At 45.8% G+C, this 14,803-nt stretch overlaps 1 protein-coding gene across 1 annotated transcript in view; it reads left to right on the top strand.

The window, feature by feature from the left end:
- Nucleotides 1–14,803, top strand: part of APC7 (anaphase-promoting complex subunit 7) — a 42,635-nt gene that overhangs the window by 7,187 nt on the left and 20,645 nt on the right. Inside the window, exons 5-8 of the mRNA XM_050172921.3 lie at nt 1,012–1,127; nt 4,898–5,026; nt 8,998–9,085; nt 12,753–12,848. Coding sequence (XP_050028878.1) covers nt 1,012–1,127; nt 4,898–5,026; nt 8,998–9,085; nt 12,753–12,848 — 429 coding nt within the window. The remainder of the gene's footprint in view (nt 1–1,011; nt 1,128–4,897; nt 5,027–8,997; nt 9,086–12,752; nt 12,849–14,803) is intronic.

The raw sequence follows: 14,803 nt of genomic DNA, 5'->3' as shown, positions 1-14,803 counted from the left end.
ATGGCTAATAGTTAACGCAGTGTTTATGTTAATGCGGCACAAGTGATTTGCACGCTGGCAACGATCCTATGTGCGTAACACCAGCTGAAAACGTTGATTTTGTCAGCATCACTATGGCGAATTAGATATTTCATCAAATACATTTTTTTTTTTCACAACCTATCTCTAGGTTGTGAAGATTAACAGTCCCTAATCCTTCCATGCAGCCAGGTATCCCCCAAAGAATATACTGGAGGTTGATGGTCACCACAGATGAAAGGCAGTTGGTTATTAGAGACGCAGCCATAGGACGGGCTCATTGTCCTCACTGTTGTGAGAGTTGCTGGGAGAACTCACTGTTGTGAGTGTCTACTCAAACAGCTAAAATTTGTGAACTTGAAAGGGCTGTGCCAGTCACCAGGCACAATACAGCCCAGAATAAAATGAAGGAAGAAAGACTCTGCGTGAATGTTGCTTATGCATGAATTTATGTACCCTTTTGTTAGTCTTAACTAGACATCTTTCTAAACAATGGCTATAGGAAAACTGACTTAGGTCTCGAGTAAAAAGAACATGGGAGGGGGAAGCAAGAATCTTTGAATGTCACGTCTTGCCAGACACTCTCTTTTCTATGCTATCTTGCAAAGTGTAATTTTAGTAATCAACAGCAAAATGAGATTTTTTTTGTGTATCATAGACATAGTTTTACAGAAATATATGACTGCTGCTGCCACCACTGCTTTGCGCTGGCAGCAGCATGCTACCGCACTTTCGGTCAAAATGTTATGTAGCATAGAATAACTGAATTCTGTTCATACAAAGCTACCTCTGACTGACAGTCAACAGCACTCGAGTCACATATGTACAGGTTGCGTATAAATGCACTGCCATCACATCAGATGATTTGGAACGATTGCATGAATGCATTGGTTAGTGCTGTCCAGCTCGCGTTGCAGTGTATTTGCAAGTTGCTTAACCTGCAAGCTCATTTCCTCGCCATCTTATATCACATCTCTCATTGCGTGGCTGCAGCTGGAGAGCATTCCGGGAAAGCAACGCAGTAGCAGGGTCAACATGGCCCTGGGCCAGCTGTACCAGCAGAGCGGCAATGAACGCTCGGCCATCACCTGCTACCGTGAGGTCCTCAAGTGAGTGTGCATCGCTGCAGGGAACTTTCCTGTCTTTCACGCGTGCCGTACGGGAAAGCCCCATAGCTCTAGAGTCCCGCACCAGTACTCTCAGCACAATTCACCGAGCCCTGCATCCCATCTCCGTGTGTGACTGGCTTGATCTCCAAACCCCCATCCGTCTTCTCCTTCTGGCACTTGCTCAGCATGTCCGTGACGGGGTTGGAGATACGTGGCGGGCAGCGACCGATCTAGGTTATCAAGGCAGTGCATCTGCTTGTGACCACAAGTGTCTGCGGCCATCGAGTGAAATTTGATTATATTTGCCTGCGCACGTGACACTACACTTGTTAATTTAATTAGTTAGTGAAGGTTTACTGCAATTTATATGGCTGATAAACCTACAGCCCTTACTTCGTGTTGTCTCATAATTTGCTATCGCTATTCATGCTTTGCCTTTCAGGCAAAACACCACCATTTTTTATCTTACCATCGACTAGTAGTGGTTGACTGTTCTGCCTGTGCCTGAGTGCATATTCTAGACCTTGAGACAGACTCTGTCATCCTCAATAAGACTGGATTATTTGTGTGTGTGTGTGTGTGTGTGTGTGTGTGTGTGCGTGCGTGCGTGCGTGCGTGTGTGTGTGTGTGTGAGAGAGAGAGAGAAAAGGCAAGCACATGAGTTATTCCTGCAGATCTCTCAAGAAATGCTTTCTCACAGTAACTTCATGTCAGCGCACTATAATAACAGATGTATGAGTACAGTGAAACCTCGTTAAACCATAGCTAGCCGGAGCTCGGAAAAAGTATGTACTAAACAGTAGTACTGCTTAACCGAAATAGGATGAGATCGCCCACTTACCTCTCAAAAACAGGACTCAGAGTGCATTGAAAGGGGAAAAAAAACATGGAGTATTTATTCACTTCGCAGAACAAAAGTGTTACTTTCATTTGATGCCGTGGCGGCCTAGCAGCGATGACAGCAACCTCAAACTTACTGAGGCTGCGAGCCAGCTTTTCAGCCAGCCCCATCTTCTCTGCAAATACTCACATGGCAGATTCCTCATTAGCGTTGCATCTTCTCCGTGCATGCGAGCAGTAGCGCTGCAGAAGTCGCGGGGCGCCTTTTTCATTGCGGGGGGGGGGGGGCTGTTCTCGTCGCAACGGTGGCATTCATGAGACTGACGTAACGCTCAGCTTCTGCCACTGTCAGGCCTGAATTGCCCGTGCTGTCGCTTTTCATGTCGTCTTCATCACTGTCGCTACTCGACACTTCGGCAACAACAGAGGCAACGATGGCAAAAAGTAGAACCTCGTAGCCTTCTTAGCATTCCAAATGCCACACACCGTAGTCAACAGTAGATTCCTGTTGCGTGCCAGCGCTGACTTCTTCGTGTCACGTTCAGTAGCACGAAAGGTGTCTAATTTTTCTTCTATGCTGAGCACCCGGCATCTTTTCTTTATTCGAGCTTCGGCATGATGCGAGTCCTTTGCGCGATGCCACAACGCTCTCTGGCACGGCGCCAAAATGATGTTGATGTGGTTTCGCGCGGAAACACACAGGGTGCTTGGAGGCTGTTCTGATCTCTGAGGCTTGTTGCTCTGCCGGGCCGCGCAATGGAGGCGACACACCGGCGTGTTTGCGCGACAAAAAGTGGAAACACTACTTGTTAACCGATACGTATGCAATAAGCTGGTACTGTTTATGCGGATACAAAACACATTATGTTCTATGACCGCTGAGTTGGGGGTTTGACTTTACTACTTTTAAAACAAAACTACTGTTTAAGCGGGTACGGTTTAACAAGGTTTTACTGTAACATTACCCTCTCCTCAAGTCGTAGCGTTTCCCCTCAACTTTTACACCATGCAGACATCACTATGTCCCGCCTCCTTCAAGTGGCGACGCAAGTGTTGTCTACTACTGGTTGTTCTGAACTGAGTGTGTTTCCACATCTCTTTCCTGCACAGTTTTTATTGATAAGCCTTGGCTACATGGAGCGAAATTTAAAAACGAACTGCGCGCGGCAGATGCAGATGCGGTAGCACCACAGACAATGTTCGCTGGCTTTCTTTCTTTAATGCTACATGAAGCGAAGAGACATTAATACATACATTTACCATTGTCTCTATATTACGCACGTAAAATTTCTTTGTGTCTGTCAGCGAAAAAAGAAAGCACTGCTGCTAACTTGTGAATGTGGTGAAATGGGTTTATTAAATGTTTTTGCTACTCTAGAATCTAAAAAAAAGTACATTCATTGGGAATCGAACCCACACTTTCTGCATGGGAGGCAGAGACGGTACCACTACTCCAAAGTCCGTCTCAATATGACAGCGTTCTGACAGACATTATGACACATTCTAAAGCATGTTTAATTTCCTTGGAACACTTTCTTTTTTTTGGGTTTCAGCTTGTTACAATATTTTTCGGCTATCAATCTGGGCAAGTGACATACACAACAGGGCTCTCTGAAAACGCCTTACTTTTCAACAATGCACGTGGCCGCAGTCTTGACAGTGTTGTGCAGCGCTCGCATCCTCTGTAGCGTGTAGTCGCTTCAGTTTACTCCGTGCACACACCTGACAGTGCAAGACGCTCGTAATGCAGTGCTGGTGCTATTCGTGTTCCTGCCACCAAAGAAGGCATCGCTGCTCCTATTTTCACGTGAGAGCCCCTCCACGTCCCATCGGCTGCCCCGTTGCCAGAGTCGTAGCAGTCAATCCTCATTGTTGGGTGGAAGTGGGCCAATGGTTTGAAGAAACGTCTAGATCTTTTACATTTGTGTACTTATCTTTAAGAGTACACAAATTACTTTGCATACATATGCCATTAAAAATAAGCCTAATCTAGAAGCATGTTTCAAGCGTTCCTGATGACGCAACATGGGTGGCCCCCAACCTGATAGCTTGCCCCACTCTCATCATACGGCCCTGCTATATAGCAGGGGACGGAGTGACTGAAAACTTGGGGAAGCGGCGCCATTGCAATCGGTCACGATGCACATTTTTAAAACCTTATAAATGTACGTAATTGATTCCACACTTTACATGGAGCGCTTAAACGTGTGTAGCTTGATGATCAGGAGGACCTACCCTAACAACTCTTGCAAAATTGTCATAATCGTTTTAGGGTCCCTCTAAGCACCCTGCTTGATTAAGGAGATTATTATGGTCATGTTGCGAAGTGATAACTCTGATTAAGAAATGAGTTGTCACAATAAAGAAAAAGTTACATAATAAAGGATTTCTTCTAATAAAGGGAGAAAAAGGAAGAGAGAGAGCTGCTTCGAAGAATGCAGGCTGAACTTTTTGATGAGTTGAACAGCTCAAGCGTCTTATAGTCTAGTCGAGCAAAAGAAATCTAGCCCGACCAGAATATTCTGCTGCTCTAAGAGCAGTTGGAGAAGCCACGTGACTGCAATTATCAGATATTGGTTGTGTTCCCAGCTCGAAGATGAGTGCATTTGAGCAGTTAAAGCTGGAGCCCAGTACTCTGAATGAATCGGGCAAATGCATTCCGAGTGCTTGATTACAACCTGCCGAGTGTAAAGCGCACCACCACAACACTGTACAGTGCTCATGATCGACCAGCTGACTGTACTATTTGTTTAGTTCCACATAAATCCAGTGTATGCTCTTCACTTCAGTTAAGCAATATATGCTTAAACTGAACTCAGTTTGGCAAGATGAACAGATTGCCAAGGTTCCTTCTTGTTTGTCTTTGAGGGCACGTGCACTGCAGTACACGACAGTTTTGGTGATGGCAATTTGTGCGCTGCTTTCTCCAGGGAGTGCCCACTCGCCTTGGAAGCCGCCAAAGGTCTTCTGGAGCTGGGCGTCAAGGCAGTGGAAGTGGCTGCACTGGTGCTGCACCCGGGCGGCTCCAGTGGCTCCTCCTTGCCACCCCACATGGAATGGTGCGTGCATTTGAAATAGAACAGGCTCTAGCCCCAAGTGGTGACTGTGGCTTGCACATGTAACAACAGCTGACCTCAGCATTCAGCCAGAAGCTGTGAACAAAGAGAAAGTCTGTGACCTGTGTTTGCCTTCAAAGTGTGCGATAAAAGGACCCTGGCAGTATAGCAAAATGAGACTAATGATGCATTTTGTACAGGCATAATGGTGTGCAGCTTGCCAAATGGAAACACTGGAAACTCTAGAAGTGTCCACAGTGGAGCCAGGGCTTCGTTTTTCGAGGTTTGGCCGAGTACCTGGGATGGACATTTCTGTGAACTCTTGTTGAAAGCTTGTATTGCATAATTTTAGGCATACCTTGCATTATTGCCTTTGTTTCGTTCAGTTAAATTTTCCATTCTCACATGCTGTCGTAGTTGCAAATCATGCCTCAGGCCTTGCCTATTCTAGCGGGGAAAGCTTTTTGCTCACCGCATTTCATCATCTTGCCACAGGAGCATTGATACCCACACTGCACAACCTCGCAACTTGCTTAGTTTTTCATTTCTTGAACTTGTGTGCATTGTTGCTCCCACGGCATGTCCCTGTGGTATACTGAGACTAAACTGTTTTGTTCCATTATGTGAAAAGTGGGAATACAGCAAGTCATCTGCAGGAGAGGTTCGCTGGCCACAACTGGTGTTCTATTGCTGTTCACGAGCAGGCTCAAATCTCGGCCATGGCATCTGTTCGGCAACTGTGCTGCACGTGTTATGCAATGAAGGCAGAACAGAAAAAGCGTTTGCGTGTGCAGCAACGAAAACGTTTGTATTAATCTGGAGCCCTCCGCTATGGCATCTCTGATAATCTGCTATATAGCTTTGGCTCGCATTCCGTCAATCATATTGCCACGCGGTGTTTGTTTTACTTTTTCTTGTTACCGCTAATGCACGGTCTCATCATTTTACAATTTGAAGTGCAAGTTCTCATGTTATCTGTGCACAGCAGTGTGCCTAGTGTGTTCCTGAGCCTCTGCTTTTGAACCTGTGCTGCATCCTGAGTGCATCATATTCAGTGCAGCATCTGCAGCTCTTTTATTGTACATTCATCACACTATAAGAGGGTCATTGGGAAATTTCTGTGTCGGGTATGAATACACTAGAACCTCGTTCATATGTTTTAAAAAAAGACGCAAGCAAAAACATATCAACCGGGAAAATGTGTGATCCAAAGTAACTAAAAATTTGGGGCGAAACATAATGCTCGCATTGTGCCGCCTGCAGCAAGGAACCGTGATGTGTACTAAAAGCATGCAGTAGGCTTTTAACCACACTGCGCCCCATGTGATTTGCGCCCCATGTGATTGATTTAACCACACTGTGCCCCATGCGCCCTTTTGCACCCCGCACACTGTGTGCTTTAGATACAAGTGAAAGTGTGCGAGGGTGAGATAAGAAAGAGGGGGGGAAGAAAGCTCAAGGTAACATAATCAAGCGCACGTTCTGCGAGGGGGGGGGGGGGGCTATGTTTGCGCACATTTCGATTTCTGGCACGCATCTCAGCTGTGGCTGCGCATGGCCTTAAGTGTGGCTGAGCGCATATGTAGCCGCGCATCCTGCTTTAGAGGTAATCTACCGCGTGTGCAAAGAGTGGGCGTGCCGAGACGACGTGACATCATGTAAGCTGTCTTCCAGCGCATTTAGTATTGGAGGTTGCGTAATCTTGAGTTTCAGAGACTCATTGGAGTGAGAGGCAAACGAAGTATTTGCTCCCCATTGCTGGCACTTTTCCTGATAGTGTCGTCCAAGTGTGGGTGAAGCTGTCAGCCGCAGGGGCGGAGCGCACATGAAAGCGTGGCTGGCTTCACGTCGTACCGCTGAAGTGAAGATATTGTCGACATGGCATGAAACCGTATCATTCGTCGCCGACTCCCAAATGTATCAAGATGAATTGTTTTCTCATTCAAATTTGCTTTATTCAATTGCCCGATAATCTAGAAAATTCTCCGGCCCCTTTCCATGTAAGAAAAATCGATCAGCGACTGTATTTATTTGCATAAAAGATTCAATTTCAATAGAACGAAATTTCGATATAACAAAGCAAATTGCCGATTTTACCAACTTCAGTATCTCGAGGTTTAACTATATATTGACGTATAACAGCAGCCGATACAGAACCTCTGGAATACCTTACATTTTCGTCTGGTTTCATGGTGCTGCGGAAAAGCGTCGGGTTCACAAGTGAGGTGTCCCGAGTTAAAAATCGTGTTGTGGAAGGTTTTTCCTCTTTTTTTTTAATGTTGCTGCATTATTTTTTTTTCTTGTGTGAATTGTGCCATACTTGTTCTTTAGTCCTGTGCTTCACCATTCACCTGACACTGAGTCCTTCGCCTGACACTGAGAGCTCCTGCCAAGAGGAGCGCAGTGACCCATTGCGTAGCCCAGGAGGTGGGGATCTTTGGTAGATGCCGCTTTAGCGGCCGCAGACCAATGAATAATGACGTGTTGTTACGTTGTTACTGTGCACCCCAGTGAGATGGCTCCACCTTCATCCACTGACTAGGAAAACTAGGGAACAAAAGGCCCTCCTCAATTTAGCAGCTATATGGTGAGGGGACCCGTCAAAATAGCATATAGGCTATTATGATGGGCCCCTTCACCGTATTGTGTGCCTATCGCAATAGAGTTCGCGGCAAAAGCTGTGAATGCGGTCTGCGACAATCCAGAAGGAGGAGATTTGCTGGTAACACAATAAGAAAGTGAGTGCACGCCGTCGTTTTCACGTGTAGAGTATTGCAGTGAAGCTGCTGCGGCACGTGGTTACTGTCCCTGATCGCGCGTTGGCTTGTTTACCTACAATCTAGTGGCCGGAAAACCTATCATACCATCACAGTTTGGCGATGTACTGAACATTGGTGCCAAAATATTGTGTTTTCCGGGAACATATGAACCGGTAAGCAGGCAAGCATAACTCGGTTGGTTCATCTTTTTTGTGTTCTCGACCGTGAACATTGTGATGCTGAGAAATCTTATCTAACGGGATCATATCAACGAGGTTACATAGTAGTCGCTGGCCGAGAGCCACTTCAGTTCTGATTTGACTATTGTGCTTGCTGCGGTTGTTGCCAGTAAACTGTTACATTACTTTCTGCGCATAAGTTTTCCCAATGAAAATTTTGATTCTTTCTTAATTGTTTCTGAATTTCTTTTGGTAGTGTTCCTGCTTCTTCACTCTCACTAGACAATGAAGTCACGGATATAAGTAGGGTGCAGCATAGATGCGCAACGCGCACGACGCAGTTGCGCTACACTGACAATAAGTGGGCACTCTACAGTCTAGCATCGGCTGCGTTGGGGATAGAACATTAAGCCAAAATGAGGCACGCTGTACTGACTGTGCTTGACTGTGTTTTTCTTCCCGTCAGTGTGACCAGCAATGGCCGGTGCGTGAATAAAATGTGTCCTATTTCACACCAGAGCCGCTAGACCAGAGCACATCGGCCACTATTTTTGCTGGCTGGCAGCGTGCCGGCCTACAGTTCGGGTGCACCGAGCTTGCACCGAGCTAAATGAAAAAGCACTCGCTTGCACCGCACTTGTGTGCATGCGCTGCTGCAGCAATGAATCACCGTGCTGCTGCAGACCACGTTCAACACGCCGAACTAAACGGAAAACAAATATTTAGCTATCCTTGCATTGTCGCCGAGATGTATCTGAATTTGCCGGCAGCTCCCTGGCTTGCCGGAAATGCCAGACTATATCCAGGCGCCTGGACAGTATGCATCAGCAAAGTGCAGTTGCTGAAATTTGTGGACGTAGGTACACGCACAGCTGGCGCATACTATATACAACTTCTCAGGCAGCCAGTCCCCAATCTTTTACGTATCTGGCTCTGCGTATTAGACTTTCAAAGTGCAGCGTGCTCCAGAGATACCGTGCAGTGTGGAAGCATGAACAAGTGTGTTGGCATCTAACAACAGCACAGTGCTATGCAGGCTTGGACAGTGGATCAAGGCCAATGCGTACCTTCACTCCCGGGAGTACTCCTCTAGTGTCACCAACTTCAAGCAGCTTGAAGCCAGGGTGAGTGCGCAAGTCGGGCAGCTTTGAAACTCGCACTTGGCTTCATACCAAACTCCACATCCTGTGAAGTGTTTTCATTATAAGCGAAGCTGCAGAATTTTAGTTTATGAAAACTTGTAACTTGCACGCATTACTGCTAACCTTTCCCTGTAGCTATTTTTCAACGATGCTCTTGTGGCAGCTAGCACCATTGAAAAACCTTGAGGTTAGTCTCGACATTAAAACCGCAATGTAAATGCAAAAAGTGCAACATTTCAAGAAAGCGTTCATGCCTGTTCAAGGGCGCGGAACTCGTAGTGTGCTGAAAATTGGAGGGGACATGAAGGGACATTAGAGTTGTGTGTGAACAAAGTTACAAGGGTGGAAGTTAATTGGGTGTGTCGTGGAAAATTACCAGTTTCGTTAATTGCTTGCCTGAGCCTCTAGCATGTTCTAGGAAATTTCCGTGGGCTAGTTGGACTAACAGTTTCCCTGGAAGGTGGGTGGTGACTCCTCCAGTTTGCACGCATCCGAAATGCATCTGAAACATGGGCAAGGTGTTCTCAGTTGAAGGAATTTGATTTTGTCAGGGCTCTTCAAAACACTGTGTTGGACTGTTCTGTTGGCGCTTCATACCGAGGCTGATCAGTGCGCACTATGCTGAAATCTGACAGATGACTGCGCTGAATTGTGGTGTTGTCATAGTCAGGTATGTTTCCGAATGGCCTATAATCTATACATTTCCAATGTGCCTTTAGCAAAGGACGAAATTATAAGCCCCATAGGATCGCCCATATCCAAATGCCGCATTTCATGTTGTCCTACAGAAAGACGCCATATAACACGACATGACAGACTTCCCAAGCTCAATATGGACACCAGGACACACACATAGCACTTTGCTCTCTGTGGAATACCATTGGAAAGGAGAACACGGGGAATGCGGGAGATGGAAATTTAAGACGATGAGCAAAACGAGAACAAGGTGAAAGAACGAGTCAACGTTTCGACAAGTGGGCTTGTCTTCTTCAAGGCCTTGAAGAAGACAAGTCCACTTGTCGGAACGTTGGCTCCTGCTTTCACCTTGTTCTCGTTTTGCTCATCGCATTGAAAAGGAGAGAATATTATGGTTTAGGCAGCTTATACCGGGGGCAGGGTTTAATGTCTCCATAAGGTCTGCTTGAGGTACTTCATTTCTTTTTAAAATATACCCAAGAGCTGCCTGACTCTGCAATTTGGTATGAAATAATTTTGTGTGAAAGTTAGGGGCCTGCGCCTTGCATACATTCTCTTGGAACAGCAGTGTGCTGTTGAGTTGGCGCTGCACAATTGTTCCAAAGCGAAAAAAATTCAAGTAGAACTCATCTGCAATGACTACCCAAGTATGCGAATAGCCAAAGTGGGTCACGTACGAAGCGAGGCATGTACTGCAGCCGAGCTTCGCTTTGGACACGCTGCACCATCTAACACCGGCGCCTCAAAATTAGCGCAAAGTCCTTTGTGGGGCCTCAGAGAATGCACCTGTGGCACGTCGGTGCATATGGGCCAGGGGCTGCAGCCAAGCTCCTCTCTCGCGCTTCCGTGTGGACACGCTACATTATCTAACGAGGCGCTCTTGAAGTCCTGGTGTTGCCTCGGACATGCATGGAACACTGGTGCATGGATGGGCATTCATGGGACAGCGCGCAAGGAGAGTAGAGCTGCATTGCTTGAGGAGCCCACGTGATGCGGGTTTGAGTTAAATTAGAACATTTCCGAGATACTTTGCCGCAAAAAGTACTTCATATGTTCAGCAGAAGCGGAGTTATTGGCAACCAAAGGTCACTTGTGATCCCCTTCGCGGTGCTCCGACTCCTTCGATAATGTTGTGCACTGTGAAGGCTACGGCATAGCGGGGCGTGCCCACAGTGCCCCGCCTACTGACCGTCGCCGTGGCGCGCAGTTGAAATGTGATTTTGGATGTTCACGTAAGCGCCACTATTTCCAATTTTAGTGCCCACGAAGCACCAAAGGCAGTTGTCCTTGCCGAGCTGCAGTGCGCTCAGCGAGCGGACTGGTCGCAGCGTTCAGATTATCTAAGCTTCCCGGCAGACCGCAGCTTTGTGCACGACAGGTCTTGAGTGCACGCTTGCACTCAAATGCTCCAGTCTGGCTGTGCTGCATGGTGCGGACTGGCTTTTTCCTGCACCAGCATGTCTGGGGGATAGTAAGCACATCTAATACCCCTGTCACACAGGAAGATTTAATGTCATTCAAATCGAATGGCATTCGCATATAATCCCACTAATCGAGATTTACACAGGAAAATTTAATGTCATTAGAATGGAATGACATTTGCCATCGAATGAGTTGGGGGAACTCATTCGCATTCGATTTCAAATCGAATGTATACTCTTGACCCCAAATAGACAACAGCGACACGCAACGCGAAAAAATAATGCGTGCATCAGCAAAGTCAGAAGATATTTTTTTTAATTATAAAAAGGAATAATTATTTTTGCCGCGATGATATTTTCACCTTGGGCTGTGCTCAAGCGCTATTACACTTTGCATCAGGAGTCTGTCGCGGGGGTCGGCCACATTGGATGTGTTGATTGAAGTGCTTTTAGTTGTGAATAATTGGCGTCAAAATGTTTTCGTCCGTTTTAAAAGTACTCGCAAAAGTTCTTAAATGCGTTTACTAGGCACAAAATTCCCTTGAATTCCACAAAGTTTGTTCCAGATCGTCATTGCTATCATTTGCGAATGCCACTATATTTTACTGTGTAGCACCGCAAGAGACCGAATGGCATTCGATGCGTTGAATGCCATTCGATTTGAATGACATTAAATCTTCCCGTGTGACAGGGGTATAACTTGAGTACTTTGATGCGCTGTCAATGGCTCAATACGAAGTGAAGTCTGCCAAAGCGTCTAGCCAGGGGCGGCCAGGAGTGAGTGCACACTTTTCAAGCATGTGTGTGCTCTGAGCTTAAGTTTCGCGTGGTTGGAGGCTAGTTGAGTGTAAAAAAAATAATCGAAATTAAGTGAGATCCGACGGCTAGAACACCAATAAGCAAGGTGGCCAAAGTGTAGTTCTTATGCAGGCGGCCGCAGGCGAGCATGAGCAGATGATAGTTGGCTTCTTCAAGAAGTACATAGGTGTTATAAATATTTGAAAGCAGGTTTTCGTTTACTTCAGCCTGTTTATTAAACTGCGTCGATGAATATACACAGTAACAGTAGGAAGAAACTCACTGATCCAAACAGCCTTCTTGATTGGTGTCAGCTATTCGCTAATATCAGCGGCATATGGGAATTTGCTGTGTTATGAAATAAAGCATCCAGAAAAGAGTGAGGAGCAGGCTTCTGTGTTTAAGAGAAAGGCGACTTGATGATCCACTTGCAAGCTTCATACGCCACGCACGAATGCAAAATTTGGCTGAGATGTCCGCTGCAGCGTATGCCATCCGCAGACTGTTTTTTTGCCAAGCCCAAGGTGTGGTTGAGGACCCCTTTAAAGGCTTTTAATTTATTGAAGGCTGATGTGAACAAGGTTAGGCCCAAATTTTTGGACTGTACTGTCTTCTATAGCTAGATAGCTTGAAAGAAAACTAATCTGACAATGCCAAGAAGTCTACTACATTTGCATGAATAGGGCTTCTTATGAGTGCACTGCCCCATGAGCCTGTGCACATGTTTAATGCAGCCTCAGCTTGCAAACAATGTGGAGATCCTTACATCACTGGGGGAGGCTTACTACCACATGGGAGACTACACCAGTGCCACAACTACCTTGGAGAGGGTGAGTGCTTTTTTTTCTTTCTGACAGAAGTGGCCGTTGTCAGTCCTTTCAGCTCTCGACATGTCCAAATGCCAATGTGTGGGTCGCTCCACATGACTGACTAACCTCCCTCAAACTATGTAGACGTTTCAATAACTTTGTGGAGGTTGTCTGAATGTTTCTTTAGCACTCGTAACAGTCGTAAAGTACTAACATGAACTACAAGAAATTCGAGTGCAGCGTGTTTTATTTAGACTAATATTGTTGCTATTCCAACGCTGGATTCTAGATGTAAGCACACAAGTGCTTACATCTAGCTTTAGGTGCACGCGAAGAAACCTGGGCTGTCGAAATTAATTAGCTTGAACGTGTTTTGCGGTGTAGGATGCATAACTTGATTTAATTTCTTGTGTTTCTGTTTCAAAGTTTTTCTACGTATATTCGGGTAGATGTACGCTGTGTTGTGCTTACCCATGCTGTAAATGTGCGTTATATTGCTAGACTATTGAATCTGTTGGCATTGCTCATGTAAGGTCTTACGTTCTTGACTAAATTATTCCTCGGAGTTTTGAAGACAGCAGCCCGCAAACAAATGTAGCAATACATAACATTCGCAGCACATGCCTTTTGTCCTAAATCTTCTCAGACTGTTAAATATTAAAAGCCCAAAACAGTATCAGTGCTTGAACCTGAAAGTGATGTCAATTTATTGTCGCGGCTCATTACGGGCAGCGTAGTGGCGCCTGTGCGATCTCGTTATGGGCGCCACACGGCATGCTTTCAAGAGGACCAGAAATTTGAACCTCCCCCCGCATATTTTGCATCCACGTCAGTTGGACCTGCATATATATAGAACACCATCTGAGCAGTGAAGGAGCTACGCTAAACCTTGCTGTTGCAGTCGGTGCTTAACCCTTCAGACAAAAAACTGCCCGTCTTTTTTGTTTGTAAGCATTCTTGTGATTTATTGGGTTAACCTCTTTGGTTCTCTCACTGGGGCACTGTTGTGTAAGCCTACTTGTGGATTTGGTGCCCCTGTGCTCTTTCGTTTCCTGCGTAAATTTCAGCCAAATAAAGTTTACTATTGCTCAGCACGAGGTCGCGGTATTTCGATGGGGGCAAAATGCGAAAAAACCCGTGTACTTAGATTTAGGTGCAGTTAAAGAGCCCCAGGTGGTCTAAATTTCCGGAGTCCTCCACTATGGCGTGCCTCGTAATCAGAAAGTGGTTTTGGCACGTAAAACCCCATAATTTTTTTAAAGTTTACTGTTATTGTTATTAACTACACTGCATAAACACATCGCTCAAAGCCTGTATTTGAATGTGGGAAGGGAATATAACCCCTTCCATGCCACGCTATTATTGAGAACTCCTACCAAAAGTAGCCAATTTATTTACTAAAGAATACTTTACAAAAAAAACAATGTCGTCAAAATCTTAAGCAACTAGGTATTTATACAAGATATCAACCATTTATTGTAAAAAATAAATCTTAGCATCACTATGCAAAGGAATTGGAAGTAAATGAAAAGTGTTGTTGGTGAGAAAGTGAAAATCACAAGAAACTGGAAACTATTGCAGACAAGCTGAGCTCGTCTTTGGCCATGTTTTAGCAGAAATGTGCAGATGAGCCCACCTTGTCTGGGGCACGGAAGGCGATAAGGAAGTATTTAACTTGCCACCAAAGCAGAGCTCCAGTGCCACCGTTAACAGCAGAAGCCATTTTTCCCTGAGGCAGATAGGAAGACCTAACATCAATAAACATAACGGGGTTCCACTGCATATTTATGGTGTGGGGTTTGTCAGCGTGCACTGCGGCACACGTCTGTTTTCTTGCAATCCACCACCATCGGAATGTATCGACCATGGCCGAGAATTGAACACACAAGCATTCGCTCAGCTGCAGAGCGGCACAGCTTTTGAACCACCATGGTCGGTGCACAACAAGGCCAATATAACGTAAAACTAAGCCAATC

This window comes from Dermacentor andersoni, chromosome 3 (genome assembly GCF_023375885.2).
Source record: "Dermacentor andersoni chromosome 3, qqDerAnde1_hic_scaffold, whole genome shotgun sequence".
In the NCBI taxonomy this organism is placed as follows: domain Eukaryota; kingdom Metazoa; phylum Arthropoda; class Arachnida; order Ixodida; family Ixodidae; genus Dermacentor; species Dermacentor andersoni.
The sequence above is the reverse complement of the archived record's forward strand: the minus strand, read 5'-3'. Positions and strand labels throughout refer to the sequence as shown.